This window comes from Sphaeramia orbicularis, chromosome 15 (genome assembly GCF_902148855.1).
Source record: "Sphaeramia orbicularis chromosome 15, fSphaOr1.1, whole genome shotgun sequence".
Taxonomy (NCBI): domain Eukaryota; kingdom Metazoa; phylum Chordata; class Actinopteri; order Kurtiformes; family Apogonidae; genus Sphaeramia; species Sphaeramia orbicularis.
The window spans coordinates 38331906-38358749 of NC_043971.1; the positions used below are offsets into that span (position 1 = coordinate 38331906).

Below are 26844 nucleotides of genomic sequence, written 5' to 3' on the forward strand. Positions count from 1 at the left end.
AAAGGTGTCACTGCTCTGGAGGAATCTAATATAAATCTGTGGAACCCCCCTGTATTAAAAAGGACAAACCCGAAACGAAGCATCACGCGGCTGTTTAAGAAATGCTACACTCACCTAAAAATCTGATTTCTAAGTTTCACAGAGGAGTGTAAAGTTTAAAACAATACCGTGAAAATGCAATTTGAGCTGAGCTGTTTTATTGTTTCATTAACTTCCAATAAAAGAAGAAGGTTGTCTAAGATTCATCTGTAACATCTTGAATCAAAGCAACAGCGTCAAGTAGCTTTAGATATCTCCACCGCTAGCAAGTTAGTTTTTAGCTCATCAGCCCGCTGGGGAAAGTTTGTTCACAGCTTGGAGATGTTTTGATTCTTGAATTTTTGAAATATTAAATATTTGCTTATACTTTACTTATAATGGACCACATTTCGATGGCTTATAACATGGAAGTGGTTAGAGATATAAATATAGTTACTATTGAGCATTGATAGGAAGTCATATAAGGACTTTCATTTGGTACCAGGACCGTTGACGTTGAATGACCTTGAAGGGTCAAACTCAAGGTCACCAGTGTCTAGATTTCATCAATCTTCTTCCCCAAAAGTACTGGTTTGATTCATTTAATTTTTTTTCTTTAGCTTCCTTGGGACAATATCTAAAAATATTCTTCACCGTTTTGAGAAATATTGTAATTTTTTTTGGCGAATTTTTGATGTCTTAAGAATTTGCCTTTAGTTATAATGGACCATATTTCAATGGCTCATACCATGGAAATGGTTCCAGATATCAATATAATTACTACTGAGCACTGATAGGAAGTCATACATGGATGTTCATTTGGGTCCATGACGTCTGACCTCGAGTGACCTTGAATGGTCAAACTCAATGTCACCAGTGTCTAGATTTCAATGATCTTCTTCTCCAAAACCACATGTCAGATTTATTTCAAGCATTTTATGTAGCTTTACTGGGACGTTGTCTGCAAAATTTGTTGACAGTTTTGAAACATTTTGATTTTTGACACATTTTTGAAGTATTAAGAATTTGCCTTTACTTATAATGGGCCATAATTGATGGCTTATACCACGGAAATGGTTACAAACATTGATATAGTTACTATCGAGCACTGATAGGAAGTCATATGTGGACTTTCATTTAATTAGTTCAGTTCTCCTCCACTGAAAGTACCACCCACTTCTATTAGAAGATTGATCTCCTGCATCCAGACCACAAGACTTTAACTTAGCGACAGAACCTGACACCCGCACAAATTCACCTTGTTTTTGATTCTTGACTGAAAATGCCGGTGAGATACAGGGCCATCGGTCCTATTTTTGTTTTTACAACAAAGCTCTAATTTATTCTGTTATTTTATGAGGGGGCTTCGAAAAGTTAGTGGAAAAAGAACATGGCTTTGACATGGTTTAAATTGCATGGCCCTCAGTTTTACACCAATGGACTTAAAGGCTGGTATCGACACTTGCAGAAGTGTATTGACCTAGATGAGGCATATGTTGAAAATTAAACATCACAACTTAAACCATTTTTTTTCTCCAGATATTCTTTTTCACAAACTTTTTGAAGCCCCCTCATATTTGCTTACTTGCAAGTATGTATCTTTATAGTAGGTCTGGACAGTAAAATGAATATTTGACTATCAAACAAGATGTAAAATAAGACACAATTTATGTTAATATAGTTTAATATTGCACTACATACATCTGCATGTACTAGTGTTAGCTAGTGATGATGGTGATGATTATTAATATTATTATTATTATTGTTTTATTATTTATTATTGATGTAGCAAATCCGTCTTGATATCTGTATATCTACCAGCATCTGAGTTAGCGTTGGGACTGATAAATAGACGCTGGTCGACACAATCGATCATTTTTTCTCATGTTGTGTGACAGTTCTTGATAACTGACACCTGTCCTGATCAAAAGACTCTCAGAGGACGGACTCTGACACTTCTACGCCTCTTCCACAGAACATTCTACCAGCTCTAACCATGACCTGGAGATAATTATGTTTTACCAACACTTCTTTTTGATATCATACTGTATTTTTGTTAAGATGTTTTCAAGGTGTTCAGAAGCATCAGTGTAACTTCTTACACAGTGCCTCAGACGTCAGTATTGTTTATGTAACTGAGGGTTAAAAATTGTACCTTTACTCATGAGTGTTACAGACAAATATTGATTCACACATTGTCAGCTGCAGCTTCTCTGAAATCTACGGCTTCTTTCACAACAAATACTTGAGACATATTCGCTGTGTGACTGAAGTTACATCCAGAGCGTTTTGTATTTAGTCGCTAGCACATGCCATCCAAGCAATAATTTACAACACTATAATTTCCTAATAGACAGACAGACAGACTTTATTGATCTCAAACTGGGAAACTGTGGATTTGTAGGCTGACACAATGACCAATATTTACTCCAGTGATGTGTTTAATTTACTTGTTTTGTCACTGTATATAATAAGTCACTGACTATACAGGGTGTCCATAAAGTCTCTTTACAATTTAACTAATTTATTTCAAAAGCAAATGAACAGACAAATCTGTGGAAATTATTACAAAATGAAAAGTAGATATTTACGTTTTTTTGCCTCATTTAATCCACCTCTATATGGGCCCCATTAGTTGCACAAAGCACATCCAGACGGTACTGGATTTGTTTCCTTGTTGGCTGTGTCTAGCCTCATCAATGGTGTCAATGGCATCAGTGATATTTTACTTCAGATCATTGATATCCTGTATCTTTGCTTGATACACAATATCTTTAAAGGGGTAATATTTTTTTTGCTAAACCCACTTTTATTACTCTTTGGTACATTTATTTGTGTATTTGGACCCTAATAGTTCAAAAGTTTGAATTTGAAGCCTCCAGGTGCTGCAAAGCTATCTTTATATTCATTCCGGCAAAAATTGAGTGGATTTCTACAACATGTTTAAGGTCAAGACTTCCGAAGAACATTTCTCCGAGTACGCCATAATTGTTTATCAGCAGCGGCGGTTGTAGTCCATACTGAAAATATGAGCTGATTACCTAAAATGTTCAGTTGTCGGTTGTATTAATGAACACAAGTGGCTGAATGGGACATAGCAGCACAGTCAACCACCTGGAGAGGGTGGGGTCACGTGCATTTAAAGGGCTCAAAACAACCTTTCTGGTGTCATTACTCAGAAATAGGGTTGAAGATGGACCTGTGGAGTTGAATTAATGAAGAATTCAGACCCAATTATAGCATTTACAGTTTATGTAGACCACAGGGAAATGTTTTAAAATGCATAATTCCATTTTAAAAACCAAAATATCACTCCTTTAACCCTTTCATGCATTAATTATGAGAACCTTAGTCAAGATTTTTTTTTTTTCTGGAGTGTTTTTATACCTCCTTCGGCATAAAAAAAATTGCAATCGAGTTTTTTTTTTTTTCATGGAGTTACAAAAATGTCCATGCATTTAATTTTTAAGTAAAGAAATATGTATTTAAAACCCAATATCAGAAAGTAAAATGAAAACAATGAAATAAAAAATTTTTAAGGCTGCTAATTTGATGTTTTCTCACATTTTACCATACTCTAATGCTAGTTATTACCTCATATAATATGCAAAAAACAACTCTTTTTGTCTAACAAATAACAACTGATTTACACTTAAACATGTTACTGCAGATCAGGTTTATCAAGAACAGCAAAGTTAGAGTAATGGTATGAATTGCAGTGTATTATGGGATGTTGCATGAGTGTCCACTGTGTTGGCTCGTATGGAACTAAAACAACAAAACCTATGAATATACAAGAGAACAGCTGGAGAAGAACTGTCCACTGTAGTGAATGCATGAAAGGGTTAACATAACCCCACAGAAATAAATTCAGGGCAGTGATATCTGTTGAACGACGTGTCCAGGGAATTGGACCATCCCTTCTAATCCACCGGTCTAGAAATGTTTGATTTAGGAACCCATCTACATGTAGACCCCAGTGTGGTGGTGCACCATCTACCTGGAAAATGATGACTGGTTGAAGGTCATCCAGTTAACGGTGACACATATTCAGTCAAAAGGTCAACATTTACACTAATTGTGCTCTCATTGAAGAAAAATGGACCAATGATCCAACTGGACTCAAATGCAATGTGATTAAGTAATTAGGAGTACATAGAACAAATCTGATTGACATATCTCATCAGCTGCTTTTGTAATAAATATTTTAAATTGTAAAGAGACTTTGTGGACACCTTGTACTTTTGATCAGGGCTTATGATTACCCCAGTATTTATCAAGTAGGAAATACATACAAATATATTCTTTTTTAGCCATACCATTGTAACCAAATCCCATTGGTTCATTTAGTAAACATGAATATGATGAATGTTGCATGTGGACTGTAACCAACACCAGTACATTTTTTTCTAAAAGACTGATTTTATGGATTACAATGGCCAAAGCTGCGGCGTGTTTGTTTCTATCATCCTCTGGTTTGGTTTCCCTCCTGCATTCTTTCTCTTGAGACTAGTTTCAGTTGGATCCAGGCTCAGGATGATGTCAGCGCAACAGAAACCTGCAGACTTGATTTATTACAATCACTTGATTTTTTGCTTTGTAATTTGTCCCTTGGGGCCTTTTTTATTCCTTCACCACAGTGTAGCAAGGCCCTGGGGACAACATTATCAGTGTATGCTTTGAGGTACCTGATGATATTAGCCACAGCTTGTTAGAGCAGGACTGCAGGTAGATCCATCCGGCCCCTGGAGGATGCGAATGGTCATTGCTGGTGTCTCCCCTGTGTGTTACACGGGCATTATGTCATGCAAAATACCGATTTAAAGTGATGGAAGGATATTCAGATCAGTATATAAAATATGAAAATGAAAATACTCCATTAAAAATCCATTCAAAACATCAGAAAATTACACAAATATTAACCCCAAAATGTTTAGAGCTGGAGCTATCGATTATTTTTGCGATCGATTAATCTATTATTTATTCTCTTTGATTTGATAAAGGGTTATTTGAATAGGTGAAAAAAAGAGTAAAAAATCTGAAAATGACAAACAACTTGTGCTTTATTCCAAAACCAGATGAAACAACAACTTTTAAGCATTTATCATCTGTGAAACTCTTCAGATAACTTATCTTTGCAGCTGTTTTCCTGGTGTTGTGAATGTAAACTCTCAATTCATTACAGACTCATTATTCCTTTTAATATGTAATTTTTCTTCATCTTCTTTAAGCCAAATGTATTTAAGAACCACAAAAGTATTTGACTTCAGAGGCACCAAATGTTTTACTGTGGTTCTTAACACAAGTTGGATCTCATTGTGTGTGAATGTTTTCTATTACTTTTGGGATGAAACCCAAAACCGAGGTAATGCCAGACAGTGATAGAAAAACAATAAGAGGAGAAACAAACTTCATTTTCCCAGGTACAAACACACATCAATATGTTTAAACCCAATATAGTGTTATGTTTAAACTCAATATACCATTGTCTGGATCTGAAAATGCTGAAGCTTCTCTTTCCTTCTCATAAGTTTTGTCCATTCACTTCTTCAGTCGCTGATGCAGGGTTCATATGTTTTTTTGTCAGGCTGAGGAAGGAGCTGGAGACGTATAAAGAAAGCGAGTTGGAGCGGCGGTGGGAGGCGCTCAGCTCGGAATTACACACTCTGCAGTCGGTAAGTTTAGGCAAGTTTTTTTTTTTGTTTGTTTGTTTGTTTTTTTTATATATTAAATTTTGATGTCAAGATCTCAAAAAGCTGCAGTTTGGGGGTGGTTAGAAATAAAGTCATAATGTAAAGGAGAAGAATATTGGGTATTAGCCAAAGTTTATAATAAGGTTAAATATTCTCTTCTAATTTGCATATTGTGATGTTACATTGCGGTGGCCAAATTGGATTGCATAACTTTTAGCAAAATTGAACTTTGAACATACACAGCCCAGCCAAAAAAAAAAAAAAAAGAGTCGCACATGCACTATTTGACTGCACCACCTATGGTTTTGATTCCAGGAGACATTCACTGTCACATCTGTTTTGCCTCATGATTAGGGATGCACCGATACCATTTTTTTCCAGAGTACGAGTACAAATACTTACATTTGAGTACTTGCCGATACCGAGTACCGATACGAGTCCTTAATAATCCCTTTCAAGTTCTTAGTTCCTTTTGTAAATGTGCTTTATTGTCGTTGTCATTAGTCTGACTGGAACAAAGTGCTGCTACTGACATTTATTGTGTTGGAATGAGCGTTTCTCAATTAATCCACCATGGGGTGCCGCTCTGAATTAACCATACTGGACGAATACCATGAAGAAGAGTAAAGTTTTTTGAGAAGAAGAAAGTCAGTAATAACAAACATGGAGACGACAGAGGCAACACTAATGTGATACTAATATTGCAGCGTTTTTGCTGGTAAGGTTTAAAAGTTAAGCTTCAGCAGGTAGAGAAAAGAGAAATGAGCGATAAGTTTCGTTTTCACTTCCTCTGGTGGCGGTCTGCACCCTGGGTGGCTGTCATAAATCTGTCACTAGTTTTTCTCTAACTCACACAGTCACTCTTTGAACAGATCCTCTACCTCCACGGTTCCCGCTGGAATTCTCCGTCTGGGTACTCATCCGCCAGCACCTGGAAAACGGATGGAATGTACGCAGAGGACGGACAGAACGCTGCGTCCGTATCTTTCTGTGTCTTTAACGTTACTTGCAGTCAGCGTTACTTTTATCACCGTCATTTATTTTGAAAAATCTCCGCACTCTTCACACATTATTCCACCGCCGCGTACCTGCTGCACTTAACTATGAATGTCACACAGCTGTAAGTGGTGTCAGTGCATTTGTATTGGATTACTTTTATGAGTACGAATACGAGTACACACACTGAGTATTGGTGCTGATGCCCCATACTGGTATCGGATCGGTGCATCCCTACTCATAATGCATATGTAGAGTCACAATAAGGTTCATACTGTTTTTTCCATCCATACGAGGGCCGTTCAATAAGTTCATGGCCTCACCTAGAACAGAACAACACAGACTGATAATTTATATTTTATTTTTCAACATAATCTCCATTTACAGCAATGCACTTGGTCCATCGATGTTCAAACATCACTATCCCATCGCGAAAGAATATAACATCCTGTATTATAACAACCAGTATTTCTGGGTGAGGCCATGAACTTATTGAACGGCCCTCGTAGTTGCTTTCATTTTTGATTATTGATGATGAAGTATTGTACTGCTGCGTCAAGTCTTCATCTCATCCCAAATTATTAGTCTTTCTATACTTACACACCTGAATCACTTCCCTCACAGTGAAAAACTTTGAAGATGACCCCATTATAAACACAGTCCGCTTGTTTACCGAAGTGCATTGTGGGAATGGGAATTCCACGCAGCATCGGTTTCTCTGTCTCTTGGTGAGTGCTGAAAACAAATGTGGCCTTTACCTCCATCCACCCACTATACTCATTGTTTGGTGGACTGGAGAATTTTACGTTGTAGTGATCTGGCTCCCATCATCAATAATCAAAAATTACCATGGAAGGAGAAAATATTATGAACCTTATTGTGACACTACATAAACATTATGTGGCAAAAAAACATGTCACAATGAATGTCTCCTGTAATCAAAACCAAAGGTGGTGCAGTCAAATATTGCATGTGCAACTTTTTTTTCGGGCCAAGCAGTGTGTTTACATGGAAGGTTTTTTTTGTTTTTGTTTTTGTTTTGTTTTTTTGTCATCTTATCCTTAAAATAAATGGACTTAAACATCAGTAGAAAGTAAAATGGAGTAAGTTTTAGTAGTTTTTTATCCAAGCAGCAGAGTAGCCAAATCTGTCCTTATCTATTAAAACTATAAGTAAATACTTTACTTACTAAACCAGCTCAGGACCACGCCTTTCAAACTGAATTTTTCTTCTTCATTTTGAATAGAAACATGCCCTAAAATGGTGTTAGGATTGAATGGGCACATGTCCACCATGTATTAGTGGGAGGTGGTAACAACATTTCGCAACTCTACCTTGAGCTATTGTCTGTTTCAGTCAGTCATGTTGCTTGTTGCAGTATTGGGACTTCGGCACTTAAAGGGGTCATATCTTGCTAAACCCACTTTTATTAGTCTTTGGTACATTTATTTGTGTATACGGGGACCCTAATAGTTCAAAAAGTTTGAATTTGAACCCTCTAGGTGCTATCTTTATATTCATTTTGGCAAAAATCAAGTGGATTTCTACAACCCGTTTTAATCCCTGCGTATTTTGTCTCGTCTATAACTTGTTACATCACGACATTTGCACATATACGGTCAAGACTTCCAACGAACATTTCTAAGAGTATGGAGAAACAGGGCAGAGCAGCACGGTCAACAACCTGGAGGGGGTGGGGTGTGAAGTGACTTACTTGTATTTAAAGGGCCAGCGTGTCATTACTCAGAAATAGGGTTGGAAATGGACCTGTGGAGTTTAATTAATAAAGAATTTAGATCTAAGCGTAGCATTTACAGTTTATGTAGACCACAGGGAAGTGTTATAAAATGCATAATTCAATTTAAAAAAGCAAAATATGACCCCTTTAAAGGCCTATCAAAGCTTTTATTTGGCTGAATCTGAAACCTCCAGTAGAACACAGTCATTCATATTAGATCACCATCATTCATCTTCCTTTCACTGAGTGCCCTTTTATAGACTTTCGTTTGTATTTGTATTTCTTTTTTTTTTTTTTTCTTTTTGTAGAAGTTGGCAGGCATCCAGAGGAGTGAACAGCGCTAGGTTTGTTCATTGATGTCACAGGAAGGTAGCGTAGTTCATAGAATGTGTCTTTTGTGAAAAAAAATCAACATGTTCATGAACAGACAAGTGCAAATAAAAAAGATAAATGACAGGAAGGAACAGACAAACAATGAAACAGTTGTGTCTTTTTGCGAAATATGGATTTAATTTTTTTTATTAGACTTGTTTGTTTTTATTATTGACTTTCCGTTGCCACATAAAAAACACCAAATCCCCTTTGGTGAATAACTTCAGTTGCCACAGAAATTCGTTTATAATAGATGTTTGTGTTTATACCATAAGAGCAGAACAAAAACATTGAAATACATTGCTAAAATGAATGTTCTCTTTATAACACAAGTTGATTTTGTTTCTTGTGTTTATTGATAATATATTGTATATGTTCAGGTTCCTCTGACACCGGTATTACCTGTACATTATTGATTTCTACATTAAATGTTACTCTCTCACTTAGTGTCTTTATGGTTCTGACATTATGTGTCTTCAAATAAGTTACCATGCATGTCTTGCAAAGGAGCTGTTCACAAAAACTGATAGTATACTGACATCTAGTGTACAAACAGTGGCATTACTGGTGAGTTAAAATATACTGCTACATAGTGAACACTGAACATGTCAGTATATGTCATATTTAGATGACTTCAGTTCATTAGTGCGTTTGCTGAAGCAGCCAAACTACTTCATTCAGGTATAGTAAAATATTATATAAAATATCATATGACTCTAAAACCATACCTCTACCAGCCATATATGTGAAAAAAAAAATCTGCATAAAGGATAAGCACAGAACACTCAAGAGGCATTGCACTCTAACATGTTTTTTTTTTTTTGTAGCAGTAAATTCAATCATATAACATGGATGGTGGTGTAAATATTCATAAAAAACTGGCAAATACTACATTCTTATTCTAGAATACCCTGAACTTTGAAAATAGTGATCTAGTGTCAGCCATTTAGTACTATGCTACGCAATGAAATTTGTTTAAAATGAAAAACAAAATATAAAAAAATAAAAAAAGAATACAAACAACCTCTAATGTACAGCCCAGGAGTCTCTGAATCTACATTCATGCTCCCAGTGGAAACTAAAGCTTTTATGTTTTCTCTTTTTTAAAGCGACTAGACTTCCTCGGCAAAAATGTCAACAGTTTTACTGAAGTTTGTTTGTCTGTATGGATCCAAACTAAGCTGTTAAAACATCAAGAGTCACATATATGATAGGTGGTTTTGACAGCTGATCTTTGTGAGTTTTAAAATAGTTTCTAGGCTTCACTCCCCCATCAGAAAGGGCTGCATGTACCACAGTGTAAAGTGGTGTAAATATTCTAAATGTAGCTGACAATTACCCATAAAAACAGTATCTATATCTATGAACAGTATTAACAGTATGTATATCTATTATTACTATTAACAGTATGTATATATATATGAACAATATTAACAGTATGTATATCTATAATTAATATTAACAGTATGTATATATATGAACAATATGAACAATATTAACAGTATGTATATGAATAATATTAACAAAATTAACAGTATGCATATCTATGATTAATATTAACAGTATTAACAGTATGTATATCTATGTACACAGTATGTATGTATGGTACATAGCTACATATGCACTGTTTTCAATACATTTTTTTCAATACATACTGTAAATACTGTTCATATTCTATGTAGATATACAGTGGGTATGGAAAGTATTCAGACCCCTTTTATTTTTCACTCTTTGTTATATTGCAGCAATTTGCTAAAATCATTTAAGTTCATTTATTTCCTCATTAATGTAAACACAGCACCCCATTGTGACAGAAAAAAACAGAATTGTAGACATTTTTTCAGATTTATTAAGAAAGAAAAACTGAAATATCACATGGCCGTAAGTATTTAGACCCTTATACCATCAGACCCAATGTAACAAAGAATGAAAAATGTAAGGGGGTCTGAATACTTTTACCCACTGTACATACTGTCACATACTATTAATATTATAAATTTGTGTTAATTCATATTTTGTCAATTTTTTAATTTTTATTTTACTTAGCTCAGCTCTTATCTTACTTTTGCAAAATGTTACATCCTGTTTTCTCATCTTATTTTTAGTTTTTGTAATTTTATATTCTCTCTATTTTTATTTTTTGTAGCACTGCTGTTTTATTAATTTTGTTGCACTGACTGGAGTAGCACTCCTAATTTCATTGTACACACAATGACAATAACAGCCATTCTATAAAATTCTATTCTAAGTAAACTTATTTAGATTTTTTATGGGATGTTGAAAGATGTTTACTGCTGCCCCAGTTCACAAAAAAAAAAATAAAAATAGGCGATCCTTTTAGGTTTGGTACAAATACTGCATTATTTATGTTGCTCTCATTTTTTTCCTACGTCCCAGTGATGTCACTGAATAACTGTCACAAATATCTATGCACAAACATCTGTTCGTTTTTCCAATCAAGTAATAGGTGGAGGTCAGCTCAGTTCAGGGTGAAGAGATTACTATGAGCTACTGCCACCTGCTGATGAATGTGTGACACTACAGCTGCCTATCACTGATCCCTCAGTCCACAGACAGTTATTTCTGTAATTGATGATTAGACGGTCTGTTGGCCTACACCAGAGGGGTCACACCGCGGGTCATTTTCTCACAAATTGAAGTGCTTCTTAATAGAATGATGTGGATTGTCAATGTCTCCCTAATGAGATCCTGCAGTCCTCTTTCCGACCTTGACCCCGGCGTCTGGATGCGTTAGCAAAAATTTAGAGCAGAGAGCAGACAGAACAGCAGACAAAGCAAACCATTTAGTGAAGTAGTTAACCCTTCTTTAACCAAGCGCACTCATCCTGACCTCACTGCCAAACACATTAAAGACCGAATGACTATTAGCAAATGAGTGGGTTCTAATGTGAGGAAAGACAGAGCGGTGACGACAGCTCTCAGACACCGCCCAGTCAACCAAATATGTTTATATATGTGGCTCTTCCTGGAGCCATTTATCATCAAGGGTACATTAGTTTCAATCAGACACGTCCATATGGAAGTGACTATGCCCGCAGTAAAACTCAATTTGATCAACTATTCTATTATATAGTCATTTAATTTATTTAACCCTTTCATGCACGGGGTATAATTATACAATCTTCAGTTAAAACCACAATACTTGCAGTAATTAGTTCAAATTAATAGTGTGTATATTAATAGTGTATAGCACACCTTAAAAACCATGTGGATTACCAGATAAGGTAAGGTAAGATAAGATAAGGTTAGATAAGATAAGGTAAGATAAAGTTAGATTAGATAAGGTAAGATAAGATAAGATAAAATAAGATAAGGTTGGATAAGATAAGATAAGATAAAGTTAGATTAGATAAGGTAAGATAAGATAAGGTTAGATAAGATAAGATAAGATAAGATAAGATAAGATAAGATAAGATAAGATAAGATAAGATAAGATAAGATAAGGTTGGATAAGATAAGGTCAGAAAAGATAAGATAAGGTTGGATAAGATAAGATAGGGTTAGAAGAGATAAGGTTAGATAAGGTAACATAAGATAAGGTTAGATAAGATAAGGTAAGATAAAATAAGGTTAGGTAAGATAAGGTAAGATAAGATAAGGTTGGATAAGATAAGGTTAGAAAAGGTAAGATCAGGTTAGATTAGATAAGGTAAGATAAGATAAGGTTAGGTAAGATAAGGTAAGATAAGATAAGATAAGGTTGGATAAGATAAGGTTAGAAAAGGTAAGATCAGGTTAGATTAGATAAGGTGAGATAAGGTAAGATAAGATAAGGTTAGATAAGATAAGATAAGATAAGGTAAGATAAGAAAAGGTTAGGTAAGCTAAGGTAAGATAAGATAAGGTTAGATAAGAGAAGGTTAGAAAAGATAAGATAAGGTTAGATAAGATAAGATAGGGTTAGATAAGGTAAGATAAGATAAGGTAAAATGAGATTAGGTAAGATAAGATAAGGTTAGATAAGCTAAGGTAAGATAAGATAGGGTTAGATAAGAGAAGGTTAGAAAAGATAAGATAAGGCTAGATAAGATAAGATAAGATAGGGTTAGATAAGGTAAGATAAGATAAGGTTAGATAAGAGAAGGTTAGAAAAGATAAGGTAAGATAAGATAAGATAAGATAAGATAAGATAAGATAAAATAAGATAAGATAAGATAAGATAAGATAGGGTTAGATAAGGTTAGATAAGATAAGGTAAGATAAGATAAGGCTAGATAAGATGAGATAAGATAAAATAAGATAGGGTTAGATAAGATAAGCCTTTATTGAATCCATTATGGGTAATTATCAGTGTAGCAGCAGCAAAATACAAAAAGCAAAGTGCGGAGACGACGGGCAGAAAATGTATAAGAGTGAAACATGAAATATGAAGAGGACAAAGCAAATGACTCTGATTTTATTACATCACATAATGAAAAAATCAAGTCATATCATAATGTCACAATGCAATACAATACAATGCTGTTTTATTGCTGTTTTTTTTCCTAAACTGGTCATAAATTTACTTGAACATGAAAATATGATATTTAGAATTAAACTACGCTCAAACCATTTATATGCATTTGGGTATTTCACTTAAAATAAAAATGTATTGTTCATAGTGTTTCTCAATAAATAATGCATCAAAGGGTTAAAGTATTCATATTCACTGATACTGAAATGCATATTATTACCATATTGGTTTGTTTTTTGTCATTACAAAGCTCTTATTAACCCCTTATTATGCATCACCATGTTGTTTAGCTTGGAGGACATTTACTAATAGTGTTCTCACATTAATTTCTTCTCATTTCTGCTTAATTATAATACATAAGTATGTTGTAGCACCAAACAAAAACAAGAGTATTAATAAATCTCTTCTACTCTTATTCAGTAAAACACAAAACTACCCATTAATTCACTAGAAATTCATTAGTGTCAACCTATAGTGAATTAGTTAAAATGGGGATAATACTGTAAATTAGAAATAATGTTAATATGGAGTTTAGACTTTATTGGTTCTGTCATGAGCAACTGTTTTATCTGTGTGCATCGTCATTTCGTTTTTACATTACATCTATGATAGGCATGTTTAAATGAATCTTATAAGGGCTATATTATGCAAAGATCATAATTCATGTCCTTCTTGTTAGTAAGCATTAATAAGCTTAATGCCTTAGCAGCTACAAAATAAGAGATGTGTGGTAATAAACAGTTAGTTAACAGTAGGTAGTGTTGCATGTGTTTTACTTCAGATGATACACTGGTTTGTCGGGTGTTGCCGTTTCCTCACGTCACAGTTTTACGCGCAGTTTCATGTGTAGATGGAAAATATTTAGGTTATACCCGTTTACACTGAGCAAAAATATAAACGCACCATGTGACACTATAAGTTTTAATAGCGTTAGGTGTTGCACAACGTATTAAATTGCACACAGTTTATTCTGTTGATCAGTGTGGTACAGATTACTGTCCGTTAGAACATGATAGTGGCGTCTGGTATTCAGGGACATTCACGTGGACACGGTGGGGGCTGGTCTAAAGAAATCCCAACTCCATATCGCATGTGTCCACCATTGGCTTCCCGTAGAGCACAGGTGTCAAACATGCGGCCCGGGGGCCAAATCTGGCCCACCAAAAGGTCCAATCCGGCCCGTGGGATGAATTTGTGAAATGCAAAAATTACACTGAAGATATTAACAATCCTTTTAGTTCAGGTTCCACATTCAGACCAATTCAATCTCAAGTGGGCAGGACCAGTCAAATACTATCATAATAACATATAAGTAATGACCACTCCAAATATTTCTCTTTGTAAATGTAGATATTTTCATGTATTTACACTTAAACAAAGTATAATTTCACAAAAAATGCGAATAACCTGAACAAATATGAACAACCTGAAATGTCTTAAGAGAAGTACAATTTTAACAAGATTCTTTCTGTTATTAAATGTTTTGTGTGTTTGTAGATCAACTGTTATCTATAAGTTATAATGTACATGTGTAAATGATAAACTGAAGCAGAATATTGTTAAAATTACACTTAATTTTTCAGTTTGTTCATATTATTCACATCTTTTTAAAGGATAGTTACCTCCGCCAAGGAGGTTATGTTTTTGCCAGGGTGTGTTTGTTTGTTTGTTTGTTTGTCTGTCTGTCTGTCCCTTAGTGTGCAACATAACTCAAAAAGTTATGGACAGATTTTGATGAAATTTTCAGGGTTTGTTGGAAATGGGATAAGGAAGAAATGATTAAATTTTGGTGGTGATCGGGGGTGGGGGGGCCCACGGGGGGGCCCATTTCCAACAAACCCTGAAAATTTCATCAAAATCTGTCCATAACTTTTTGAGTTATGTTGCACACTAACGGACAGACAAATAGACAGACAAACAAACAAACAAACAAACAAACAAACAAACCCTGGCAAAAACATAACCTCCTTGGCGTGGGGGGGCCCACGGGGGGGGCCACTGATCAGCCTTGGCGGAGGTCTGCGCTCTCCGAGTGCTTCTAGTTTGTAGATGTAAACCTTTTCAGAATTTACTTTTTTTGCTCTAAAACAGAGAAAAGTTTGGAGTTGACATTATTTATATATTATTATGTTATTATTTTACTGGTTCGGCCCACTGCAGATCAAATTTAGCTGAATGTGGCCCCTGAACGAAAATGAGTTTGACACCCCTGCCGTAGCGCAACACATCGTCTTCTCATCGACTTGATAGTATTGTCAATTGTGGCCCGTGAAATGTTATTTCTCTCCTCTTTGAGGGCTACACAGAGCTTTGGGATATAATCTGGAACCATTCCTGCATGATTTGCGACATCTGTGTCATGGTGACATCTGAGGAAATGTGACGTTTTGAGATGTCCTTTTATTATCCCCAGTATAAGGACGGTCTGAATACTGTTAATGCTGTTTGAGCAGCGTCTGGATATACCACAGCTGTGTTGGAATGGGTGGAATCACTAGACCACTGAGCAAGTGCTCACTCACAGAAATGGACAGAAAGTTTGTTTATAAGTCAAGAGAATTAACCCTTTCGTGCATGAATTATGAGAGCCTTAATCAACATTTTTTTTCCTGAGTGTTTTTATTCCTCTAGGCATTAAAAAAACAAAGCGATTAAAACATTTTTTTATGAAGCTATTTTTGAGGGAGTTGCAAAAATGTCCGCTCAGCTGGACACCATACATTGAATTTTTGAAGCAAAGAAACATATTTACTGATATACTGTATGAAAACTATGAAATAAAAACATTTTTAATGCAGCTAATATGATGTTTTCTCACATTTTAACATACTTTAATAAAGACAATATGCAAGAAAAAAAAAAAACTTTTTTGTTTAAAAAAAAAAAAAACTGTTAAAGGTGGGGTAGGAGATGTTTTCCTGGAGCATTTTTTTTTTTTTTTTACTATATTGCTTAAAATCCCCTTCACACGGCGATTGCAACCAATTAATTAAATGCTCTAACAAAAAATAAAAAAAATTAGACACCCGTGGAATAGACAGGACTGAAAAAACACCTTCCAATCATTTTAACAGGCCCATCGGAATGATTAAATGGTGATATGTCTATCAAACTCAACTGCCATTTGTCCCTCCCCCCTCTGCGAGTACAATCCGGTATTCTGGAGGCGTCGGGGTTTGGACTTTTGAATTGTGTATTTTCAAACTATAGCTTGCTGGAACCATTTTTCCAGGATCTCCTACCCTACCTTTAATTGCAGACTAATAACAATACCAAGCAATGAACACTCAAACATGTTAGTGCACATCAGGTTTATGAAGAACAGCAAAGTTACAGTAACAGTATAAATTACAGTGTATAGGATGATGCATAAGCGTCCACTGCGTTGGCTGATATGGATCTAAAACAACAAAATCCATGAATATACAAGAGAACAGCTGTAGAATAACAGATCACTGTAGTGACCACTATGCATGAAAGGATTAACCATGTTTTAAGACATCATGAGCACATTTTGGGCCGTGCATCTTTTGTTACACAAACACTGTACATGGTGCATTTATATTTTTGCTCAGTATACTTTGTACTTGTTGAACAGTTCAAACCTCCACATTGTTAATTTCGCTAAAATATCTCAGAGGCTTATTTAACCTTAGCTGAAACGATGGCTGTAGTTATCACAGATGTGAATTCCCTTTTGTTTTCATGTAGTTTGGTTTTGGATTTCAGTTTATAAGTGTACAGTCTACTCTCGTTAAACCGCCCGCCGTTATACCGCCATTTTCGCTCACCGCCGACCAAAACCATTGCACAAAAATCCCCAATGCATTATTCCATTTGCTACCGCCATTTCCGCCTATCGCCATCTGCCAGCCCAGTTCCATGCACAAACAACACTTATACCATTGATTTCCCGACCGTTATACCGCCAGCGTGATTGCCATCGAGTACACATAAATTTTAACAATGCACTGAAACAAACGCACCAGACGCTGATCGCGACAAGCTACGAGTAGGTCTACGGAACGGCCACCGTTCATTTATCGCAGAACACTCAGTAGGTCAGGATGTCGGGAAGAGGACGTGGGATTAAGCCAAAGCCTCAAGATGATGGGGTGTCATTTCCCGACACGGTATAATAATGCTTAAAATGTTTCCCCACTTTAAATGATCCCTTACAACATAACAGAATCAAGATTTATTTAGAAACGCAATTAGAACGGGTTAACGGAGGCAGCATAGACGTCATATAGTAAAGACATGCACATTATGGACGCAACCCGTTGTAACGCCATTTTCGCTATACCGCCAATTTGGCCGTGAACGGAAGTTGGCGGTATAACGAGAGTAGACTGTATTTTGTTTTGAGGAATTTAGTAGATGTATTTCAGTTCAGCTACAAAATCATTTATTGAAGGTTAGTTATTGTGCAAAACCATTTCATGTCTTGTCATCATGAACCTTTAACATTGCTGATTTTAGTTGTTGTCTTATAACTAGATTTAGCAGAGCAGGTATGATCACCAATATTCACCTTTATTCAACAACAAACAGAATGTTAAGACAAACTGACCTGATTAAAAAATGACAGAAATGACTGAATCTAAAAGTAACAGTAAATATTTAACACTGCTATAGTGATATACTGACATGACTGTAAACATATATAGAAATGCCAGCCAACGAATCCATTCAGGTTACATAAGCAAAAGGAAACTGTGTTTTTTTTTTGTTCATCCACACACTAGACAGGCAGACTGAGCTTCTCCCTGAACGCCACGACTCTTCAGCTCAGTCTTTAACACTTCAATGATGCTGTCCTGCAGCGTGCCGTTGCTCTTGGTTGCCAGGCAGTCCTGGTTTTCAGGAAAATAGGCTGATCTTGCTCCAGAAACCGAACTAATTTGTTCCCCTTAAAAAAAAAAAAAAAGAAAAAAAAGAAAAAAAAAAACTTAACCCTTTATCAGGCAAGTGACTAATTTTAGTAATTTCTGCACACATTCACAATACAAGACAGTGACAGCAACCATTACAGTGAGTAAACAATCTCAGGTCCAATGTGGTCTACAGGGTCTGTAAGATCCACCTCTGCATAAACAGTGTGTGTACCTGCTTTGTTAGGTACCATGAAGTAATGGTACTAATGTAAGGAATGATGTTCAAAGGGATAATGTGGATATTCGTTTAGGAACTGCTGCAAAAGTAGCACTTGTTCTTTATGGGTTAAATAAACTGAGCTATGTCGTATGTAGCCTTACTGTTGCATACAGCCAGCTTGTTTCCTCCGATGTACTGGGTCTGCCATCTGTATCCAGTCTCCAAACTGCATTCTTCAAACAAACGACTGGTTCTGATAAAACCAAAATCATATCCCTGTGGGGAAACAAACGAACAAATATGATACATTCTTTGTCTTGTTCTGTCTTTGAGTTCTAAAACCAGAATGCCATACTTACGTAGTTGCACAGAGGTTTGCAGTAGCGCTTATCGTTGACTGTGGCACACGCCAACCCTCCGTTTTCAGGCACTTCAGGTTCTGGACATTTCTGTGGTTCGGCACCTCGGCATTCTGTGATGTTAAAGATTTAACCCATGAACTTTTGGATTTAGGCTTTTCCTAGTTTTCCTAACGCATATTAGGTAGCTCTTAGGCCTGTAACGGTACATGTACCGAACCGAACCGTTTCGGTACGCATGTGTTCGGTTCGGTACACAGCTGTACCAAAACGTGAATTTTGAGAATGTTGAGAAAAAGAAAAAGGAACGAAAGGCGTCATTCGATGCAAAACTTTAAATCCGCGCAAGTTCCACACGGACATATGGAACTAGCGCAGAACGACTCGAAATATGAACTAGCTGCTTCCATAAAGTTAAAAAAAAACAACAAATATGATGTCAACCTGAAGGGAAGAGACTGAAGACCCTCCACCATCATTACAGTCCTGCTTGGGATCAGTACGGGTTCAGGTGAAAGACAACAACGAGGAAACAGACGCCGATAAGACGGACGTTGTTTGGCCCCTAGGAACTACGGTAGTTCTAAAACACTGACACTTGCTCTGTCTCTCTCTCTCACTCACACACACACACACACACACACACATACACACACACACACACACACACACACACACACACACACTGTATAATAGTGGAATAGAACCCGGGAGTTGGAAGTTGTACAGGAGTTGAAAGGATGTAAAGTTTCACTTTCGTTTCACACCAGCGTTAGTTATTACATTAGTTATGGACCGACCCCCCCCCCCCCCCCCCCCCGTCTCTGACAAAAAACAAAAAAGAAATCCCCCCCCTCTGTGTTTTCGACAAATCGCACCCTACACACACACACACACACACACACACACACACACACACACACACAAGTACACAAAGAAGTGGCCTAAACAGTTTATCTGTCCTAAAATAAATAATTAGGTTAATGTATTTGTCAAAGTTACTCTTCAGTTTGTTTAAACAGAATACCAGTTTGCTCTCTTGTTAATGTTGCACTTCATGTGGATTTTTAAAAAAAATGTTTTATTTTAAAGCAGAATGTGAACTGACAGAACTGTGATTGGATTTTTGTTGTTTTTTCAAAACTCCCTTTCAGGGAAAAGTGCAATACTAATGTTTAAAATACATTTAGTAATATTTTATTTTCTATTTGATTTATAGCAGCAGAATTATATTATTCCTGTATATTCTCTTGTCTCCAAAAATTGAGGGAAGAATGTTCAAAAATTCATAAATGCATTAAAGACATTTTGAGGGGTTTTCTTTCTTCCCGTACCGAACTGAAAAAAACCGAACCGTGGCTTTCAAAACCGAAAACGTACCAAACCGAAAATTTTGTGTACCGTTACAGGCCTAGTAGCTCTTAAAGTCGCTGATATCCACTCCATCAGTCGTAACATCCCTGGTTAAACCTAACAAAATATTGATAATACTGAAAAAGGGAGCAATATAATACCATCTATGTTATCCTAGCCAAGATGGTATTGGGGGTGAGGGTGGGGGTGGGGGGGGGCTAGATGTGGATCAGTGGAAACAGGAGAACCAGGTCCGGCTGTGATCAAACTCTAAGAAGGTTGGTCTGGTTCTTACAGTGGCCCAGTTCCACTCTGCCAGCCCCCGGTCAGACCTGGCCTGTTAATGCCCCCCCCCCCCCAATAACACGGTGACAGACTGCTCTGCGCAGACTCCAATCACACGGACTCTAGTTCAGTAGATCCGGACACAGGACACCAGTGAGTCACAATAAACCATCATGTTCAGTCCTGTGTAAAAGTCTATGGTCCACGTCAATGTTATTGAAAAGCTCAGCTCCCCATTTTATCAACTCTACTGCTTCCAGAACCCGTGTATTCCCACGGGTCAACACTCTAGTAAAATATAATTTGACTTCAAAGGCATTACTTAATTTAACCCTTTCATGCATAGTGGTCACTACAGTGGACAGTTACTCTACAGCTTTACTCTTATATATTCATGGGTTTTGTTGTTTTAGTTCCATATCAACCAACACAGTGGACACTTATGCATCATCTCATAAACTGCAATTCATACCATTACTGTAACTTTGCTGTTCTTGATTGGTTCTTGAGTGGAAATCCATTGTTAATATTTATTTTTTGCATATTATCTCCATGAAGTGAGTAATAACTAGTATTAGAATATGTTAAAATGTGAGAAAACATAAGATTAGCTGCATTAAACATGGTTTCATTTCACTGTTTTCATATCACTTTATGATATTGGGTTTTAAATACATGTTTCTTTGCTTCAAGAATAAAGTTCATGGTGTAGCTGAGTGGACATTTTTGTAACTCCATGAAAAACAGGTTTGATTTTTTTTTAAAAAATCAATCACATTGGGTTTTTTTTTCATGCCTAAAGAGGAATAAAACACTCAGGAAAAAAAATCTTGATTAAGGTTCTCATAATTCATGTATGAAAGGGTTAAGATCAGTCTAAATAAATGCAATTCCTGTGAATGCATAATTCAATATTTAAAAAGTTGAATTGATCTAATTGTACTTATTATTTGGAATGTATGGTTATCGTAACTTTGTAATGAATAATTATATTCAGATTTGCAACCCAAACTCTGCCCTGTTTGAAGAATCAGCACAAACCAGCCTCCAACTGAACTATAAACCGTATATGACAGACTACTGTTAAGTATTGACAGTATATCTGCCCTATATTATAAAAAAAATTCAAAGCCAGCTATATTGTTAGTTTGACTGGTAATGGTGTAAGTTACAATTCTATATTAGAATTAGAAAGTGTTTGAAATGCATAGAATCAGCTGCAGAAAGCCTGGAAATTAGCGGAGTTAATTTCTTTGAGCGCCAAATGGAGAGTTCTCGAGGCCGATTCCATAACTTGCACTTGTTTTGCTTAATCTAGTTGTAAATGTTTTCTTTCTTTTTTTTTTTTTTTTTTACCAACTATTTATTGTTAAATATGTCTGTTATATGTCTCTTAAATGTGTAATCTTGTAACTGTTTGTTGTATTTTTTATTTATTTTTTATTAGTGATAGTTAACAAGACATTGTGGACAGAAAAACAACAACACATAAACAAAGGGAAAATCAAACAAATAAACAAACCAAAAACAACAACAACAACGACAGAGTAATGACAAACAACAACAATGACAACATCCTATGACAATGAAAAAGATCACAAATGTAAAGAGCAACTAAACAATATGGCTTGGTTAGCGGCGATAAGGAAAAGGGGAAGAGGGAGTGTGAATGAAAGTGAGAAAGAGAGAGGGGGGAGTGAGGGGGAAAAAATAATTATTATAATACAAAAATATATAGTAATAATACCAGTAGCCTAATTTGCTAGTATTATTGTGGTATTATAACTGTGTGTTGTATTTGCTGCTGCTTATCTTGGCCAGGACTCCTTTGTAAAGAAGGTTCTCAATCTTAATGGGATTTTTCATGGTTAAATAAAGGTTAAATCAGTGGTCTCAAACATGCAGACCGGGGGCCAAATGCGGCCCGTGGGATGTTTCTGCCAAGTGCAAATTTTCCATAGTCTTGAATTGAATTAAGCAAAAAAAAATTTAGCTTGAATTAAGGAAAAATATCTTGAGTTAAGCAAAAAAAAAAAAAATCTTCAATTAAGTAAAAAAAATCTTGAATTAAGCCAAAAAAATCTTCAATTAAGTAAAAAAAAATCTTGAATCAAGCCCAAAAAAATCTTCAATTAAGTTAAAAAAATCTTGAATTAAGCCAATAAAATCTTCAGTTAAGTAAAAAAAATCTTGAATTAAGCCAGAAAAAAATCTCAAATTTAGCAAAAAATCTTGAATTAAGCCAAAAAAAAAAAAAAATTCAATTGCGTAAAAAAAAATCTTGAATTAAGTAAAAAATCAAGAATTAACAACTTCAAATTTTTTTTCTTTCTTTTAGCGCAAAAAAATAACATTAAATTATGGAAATATTTACATTTACAAACTATTCTGGTAATAATAAAATGTGAATAACCTGAACAAATATGAACAACCTGAAATGTCTAAAGAAAATTAAGCACAATTTGAACAATTTTTCTGCCTCTTACTGAATGTTTAGTGTCTTTGTAGATCCGATCCATAATGCTCATGTAGAAATGATAAGTTGAGGCAGAATATTGTTAAAATCGCACTAAATTTTCTTAAGTTTTTTTAAATGAAATTTCAGTTTTTTCAGTTTTTTTTTTTGTTTTTTTGGATAGTTTATAAAAGTAAGTATTTTCATATTTTAATGTTTTTTTTGCACTAAAACAAAAACAAAAATTCTGAGTTGTTATTATTTATAGGTTATTCTGTTATTATTTTACTGGTCCATCCCACTGGAGATCAAATCAGGCTGAATGTGGCCCCTGAAAGAAAATGAGTTTGAGACCCCTGGGTTAAATAAAGTAAAATAAAATAAAAATGTTGCAAAATATAATGAAATGATATAAGTGAATCCTCTTTATGTGTAATTAAATGGTCTCAGAATAGCCACTAGATATTCTGAATGTGTTTCTTGAAGGGATTCTGCCTCCATATTAAACCACTAGTGCTTTAGGATGATGATCCTCTCGGTGTTACGTCCATGGAAAAAAAGGATGTACAAATAGGATTGTCTGGTGACGTCATGCACGTCAAGGTAAAATATCCCCTTTTCCAAATTAAACACTAAGCCCTGTGTTATTCTTTGAGAAACTGAGATAAATGTATTGCAACATCTTGCGATCCAGGGATATCTATTGAACGTACAACCCTATCAAATCCAGTACACGCTCAATTTCAATACTAATTTTAGCATGTTCATGTCTAAGCCTTCCAGCGGCTCTTTGAAGAAGAATTCACACAAACAAATATGTCTGTGGCTTCTTACCATCCAGCTGGTGTTTGTGCAGAGTATCAGTCAGAGTCTTCATAGAGAGCAGGACTGCAGCTTTCTCTTGGGAACTCCACTGAGATAGCGCCGAATCACCGCACTCTAACACCCCCTGGTGGGAGAACACAACACAGAACACTTATTTCCCTCCAGAATGGGACAAAACCGATCAACACAGAAATATACCACATATACCAGGGTTTCTGCAGGTCTTCCAAAAAGCACTAAAAGTTATTAAATAGATTTTGTGACAGTTAAGGTCTTAAATGGCATTAAAAAGCATTAAATGTGCAGAGGCATTAAAAAATGAAATGCACTTGATGGAAAAAAAGCATTGTTATTCACAATTTATTTTGATTATAGAAACATTTAATCATTTTGATCGTAAGTGTAGTGTGATGATTGACAGGCGGAACCGTTTAATTGGCTTTTGGTTATGGCCGATACACAAAATCGCAACACCTGATGCTTGGAATGTGATGAGCCGTGAGTATGCTCATGCCAAGGTTTTTATCTTTAACGAAAACTAACGAAATGACGAAAGCTAGAATTGAAAAAACATTTTCGTTAACTGAAAGAAATATAAACTATAATTAAAAGGAAAAATTATAACTGAAACTGTGTTGTGTGCTTACAAATCTAACTAAAACGTATAAAAATTATGGATAAAATTGCCTTTGTTTTCATCTTTCTCAATGTCGGATTGATATGAAATCAATTTATTTTGCTGAAGCAGTTTTAGCTGGCAACACCACACAGCACTTCAGTGTCCGTCACTTCGCGTCACTTTTCATTTATAGTCGTCTTCTCGTCCCCACTCTACCTGGAAACATTGAGACTAAAATTGGGAGAAAGCAACAGAGTCCTGTATGGGATTTCTTTGAATACAATGGCGAGGAAGATAAAAGATATGAAAAAACTAAAACTAATACTAAAACTAAGCATTTAGAAAAAAACGAAAACTAAAAAAAACTAACCAACCTGCTCTAAAAACTAATTAAAAGTAACTGAATTAGAGAAAAAAAATTCAAAATTAAATAAAACTAAACTATAATGAAAAATCCGAAACTATTATAACCTTGGATCATGCTGTGACGAAAGAGCGGAGGAAATATTAGCAAATGTCGAAAAAATGGGAAAATGCAAGTTTCAACAGAAGTGATTGGAGGAGGAACTATTCAGAACCTGGTTGTGATACCTGCAGTTGGACATGGGCATTAAATTTGTTTAAAGTGGCACTAAAAAGCGTTAAATTAGATTTGCTGATACCTGCAGAAACCCTGTATACAAATCTTTACCCTGAGATCGTTTGAAAGACTTGTGTATGCATCCTGTGAGTTGCACTTTGGAGGTTCAGTCTCTTCTTGGCTTGCGAAGGAGAACAAAACTAGAAAGGAAAGAGTCACATCATTTACACCTTTATATCTGTATCATTCTTATCTCCATTAGTCACTTTTCCATTGACCCTCAAACTGCGCAAATATAACTTGCGCATAAAAATTTACCTAATGGAAAAACGACAATTTCACCAAAAGTCTCATTTTTCGATTAAAAGTTTTTGTGCTGGCAAGAGGTGGTTTTTTTGGGCGTAGTGCAAATGGTATATCAGGCAAAACTGCAATGGAAAGACCTTTTATCACAACTAGAGTCTGAATTAAAAAACTGGATGTTGACGGACGTTACAACAAGTGATGAAGAAGAAACATGTCATGGTATGTGTGGACACACCAGGAAACCCAATCATTTTTTAATTTAGTACGAGATTGAGGGGTAATATATACCGGCTAAAATTTGCTTAGAGGTCTTATTTATGTTTTTGTGCATAAGAAATCAATATAAGTGAATCCCCAAAGAAACTTTGTGTTGGTAAATGCAAGTTATGCAAATTTACAGGATTTCAGTTCTGTTGCAACATGTTGATGGTCATATGAACTATGTTTTCAGCTCAAAAATGTCCAGTTTCATCACAATTAATGCTATATTTTCATGTCATAAATGGCCAAGTTACATTTGAACTGAATTTACCTGAAAAAGAAATATTCTATTCTTTTAGATTCCTCAATTTTTCTTACGAGATTCTATCCTACATATCACATGTTTTATTTTTACAGGTTGCAATATGGAGTATGGTGCTGATCCGTCCTGCTTATGTTACGCCAATACATACATTAAGAATGTCACACGTCACTTTTTAAATCAACAGTTTTCTAATAATAAGCATTTTTATAAAGAAAGAACAATTCTATATTGTTATTTACTCTCTAGTATGATGATAAACTATACAATAAATAATTCTGATCCTAGTTTTTGCACAGGGATCATTTGTGGAAATGGTGACATGGCTGCTGAGCATCAGTATGATGGGATCTGTAACAACCATGTCACATCCGTCCACTGCAACATTTTGTGTTTTTGTGTCAGCTGTTATTGTTTTAGATCCACAATACTAACATTTATGAATAACAGGAGAATTAGCAATAGAGTACTGGTACTGACCAGATCATCATGGGCAATGTCACGTCTGTCTAAAGTTTTCACATAACATGCTATTCAAAATCCAGTATTTCTGAAAATATAGCTTCCACTGTCAAATAGCATATTAGCATTATTTCAACACAGTTCTATGCATTTCTTACAATTGTTCTTTTTTTGACAAAAATGGCCACTCATTTGACCCCCTAAGTAAATTTTATCTGTAAATCAACACCATATTTATGTTCGTCGCATGTTTATGGAATGACTTCTCTTGTCATCTCGCGATAATAAATAAACAAATCATCACATTTGTGATTTAATGGAAAAAACGACATTACGCACTTGTGTTTTTTTGACATTTAGTAAATATCGGTAAAGTTTTGCGCAGATGTCCAATGGAAAAGCGACTACTGACTTCATTTCTTATGCGTACCGAGCACAAAGGTTACCTGTTAGCGAGCAAAGCCAGACCAGCGTTCCCCTCACCGCCATCGTGAAAAAATCTGACCGTTCCTGACTCTGAACTGAAGGCACACTGCTGCGACGGGTGAATTTATTGACTCACCCACCAACGGGAGCAAAGTTTACAGAATTGGCCAATACCGGAATATCTGCACCTGAGATCGGAGTCACAGGACTGCCAAGATTTCACAAACTTTCATGTGTAAACGTGTGCTTCCGAGCCTCTGATA

General features: G+C 35.6%; 2 protein-coding genes across 2 annotated transcripts in view; one reads left to right on the forward strand and one right to left on the reverse strand.

Moving 5' to 3' along the window:
• Positions 1 to 8789, forward strand: part of LOC115433889 (coiled-coil domain-containing protein 172) — a 29855-nt gene extending 21066 nt beyond the window's left edge. Inside the window, exons 7-8 of the mRNA XM_030155446.1 lie at positions 5606 to 5693; positions 8754 to 8789. Coding sequence (XP_030011306.1) covers positions 5606 to 5693; positions 8754 to 8789 — 124 coding nt within the window. The remainder of the gene's footprint in view (positions 1 to 5605; positions 5694 to 8753) is intronic.
• Positions 8790 to 17855: 9066 nt separating this feature from the next.
• On the reverse strand, positions 17856 to 26644 carry LOC115433890 (uncharacterized). The gene is made up of 6 exons (XM_030155447.1): positions 26602 to 26644; positions 24976 to 25064; positions 23675 to 23789; positions 18748 to 18860; positions 18550 to 18664; positions 17856 to 18203 (listed from the first exon to the last, which is right to left on the reverse strand). Exons 1-6 carry the CDS (start codon positions 26642 to 26644, stop codon positions 18025 to 18027), a joined length of 654 nt encoding a protein of 217 aa, XP_030011307.1. The 3' UTR covers positions 17856 to 18024.
• Between the last annotated feature and the right edge of the window lie 200 nt (positions 26645 to 26844).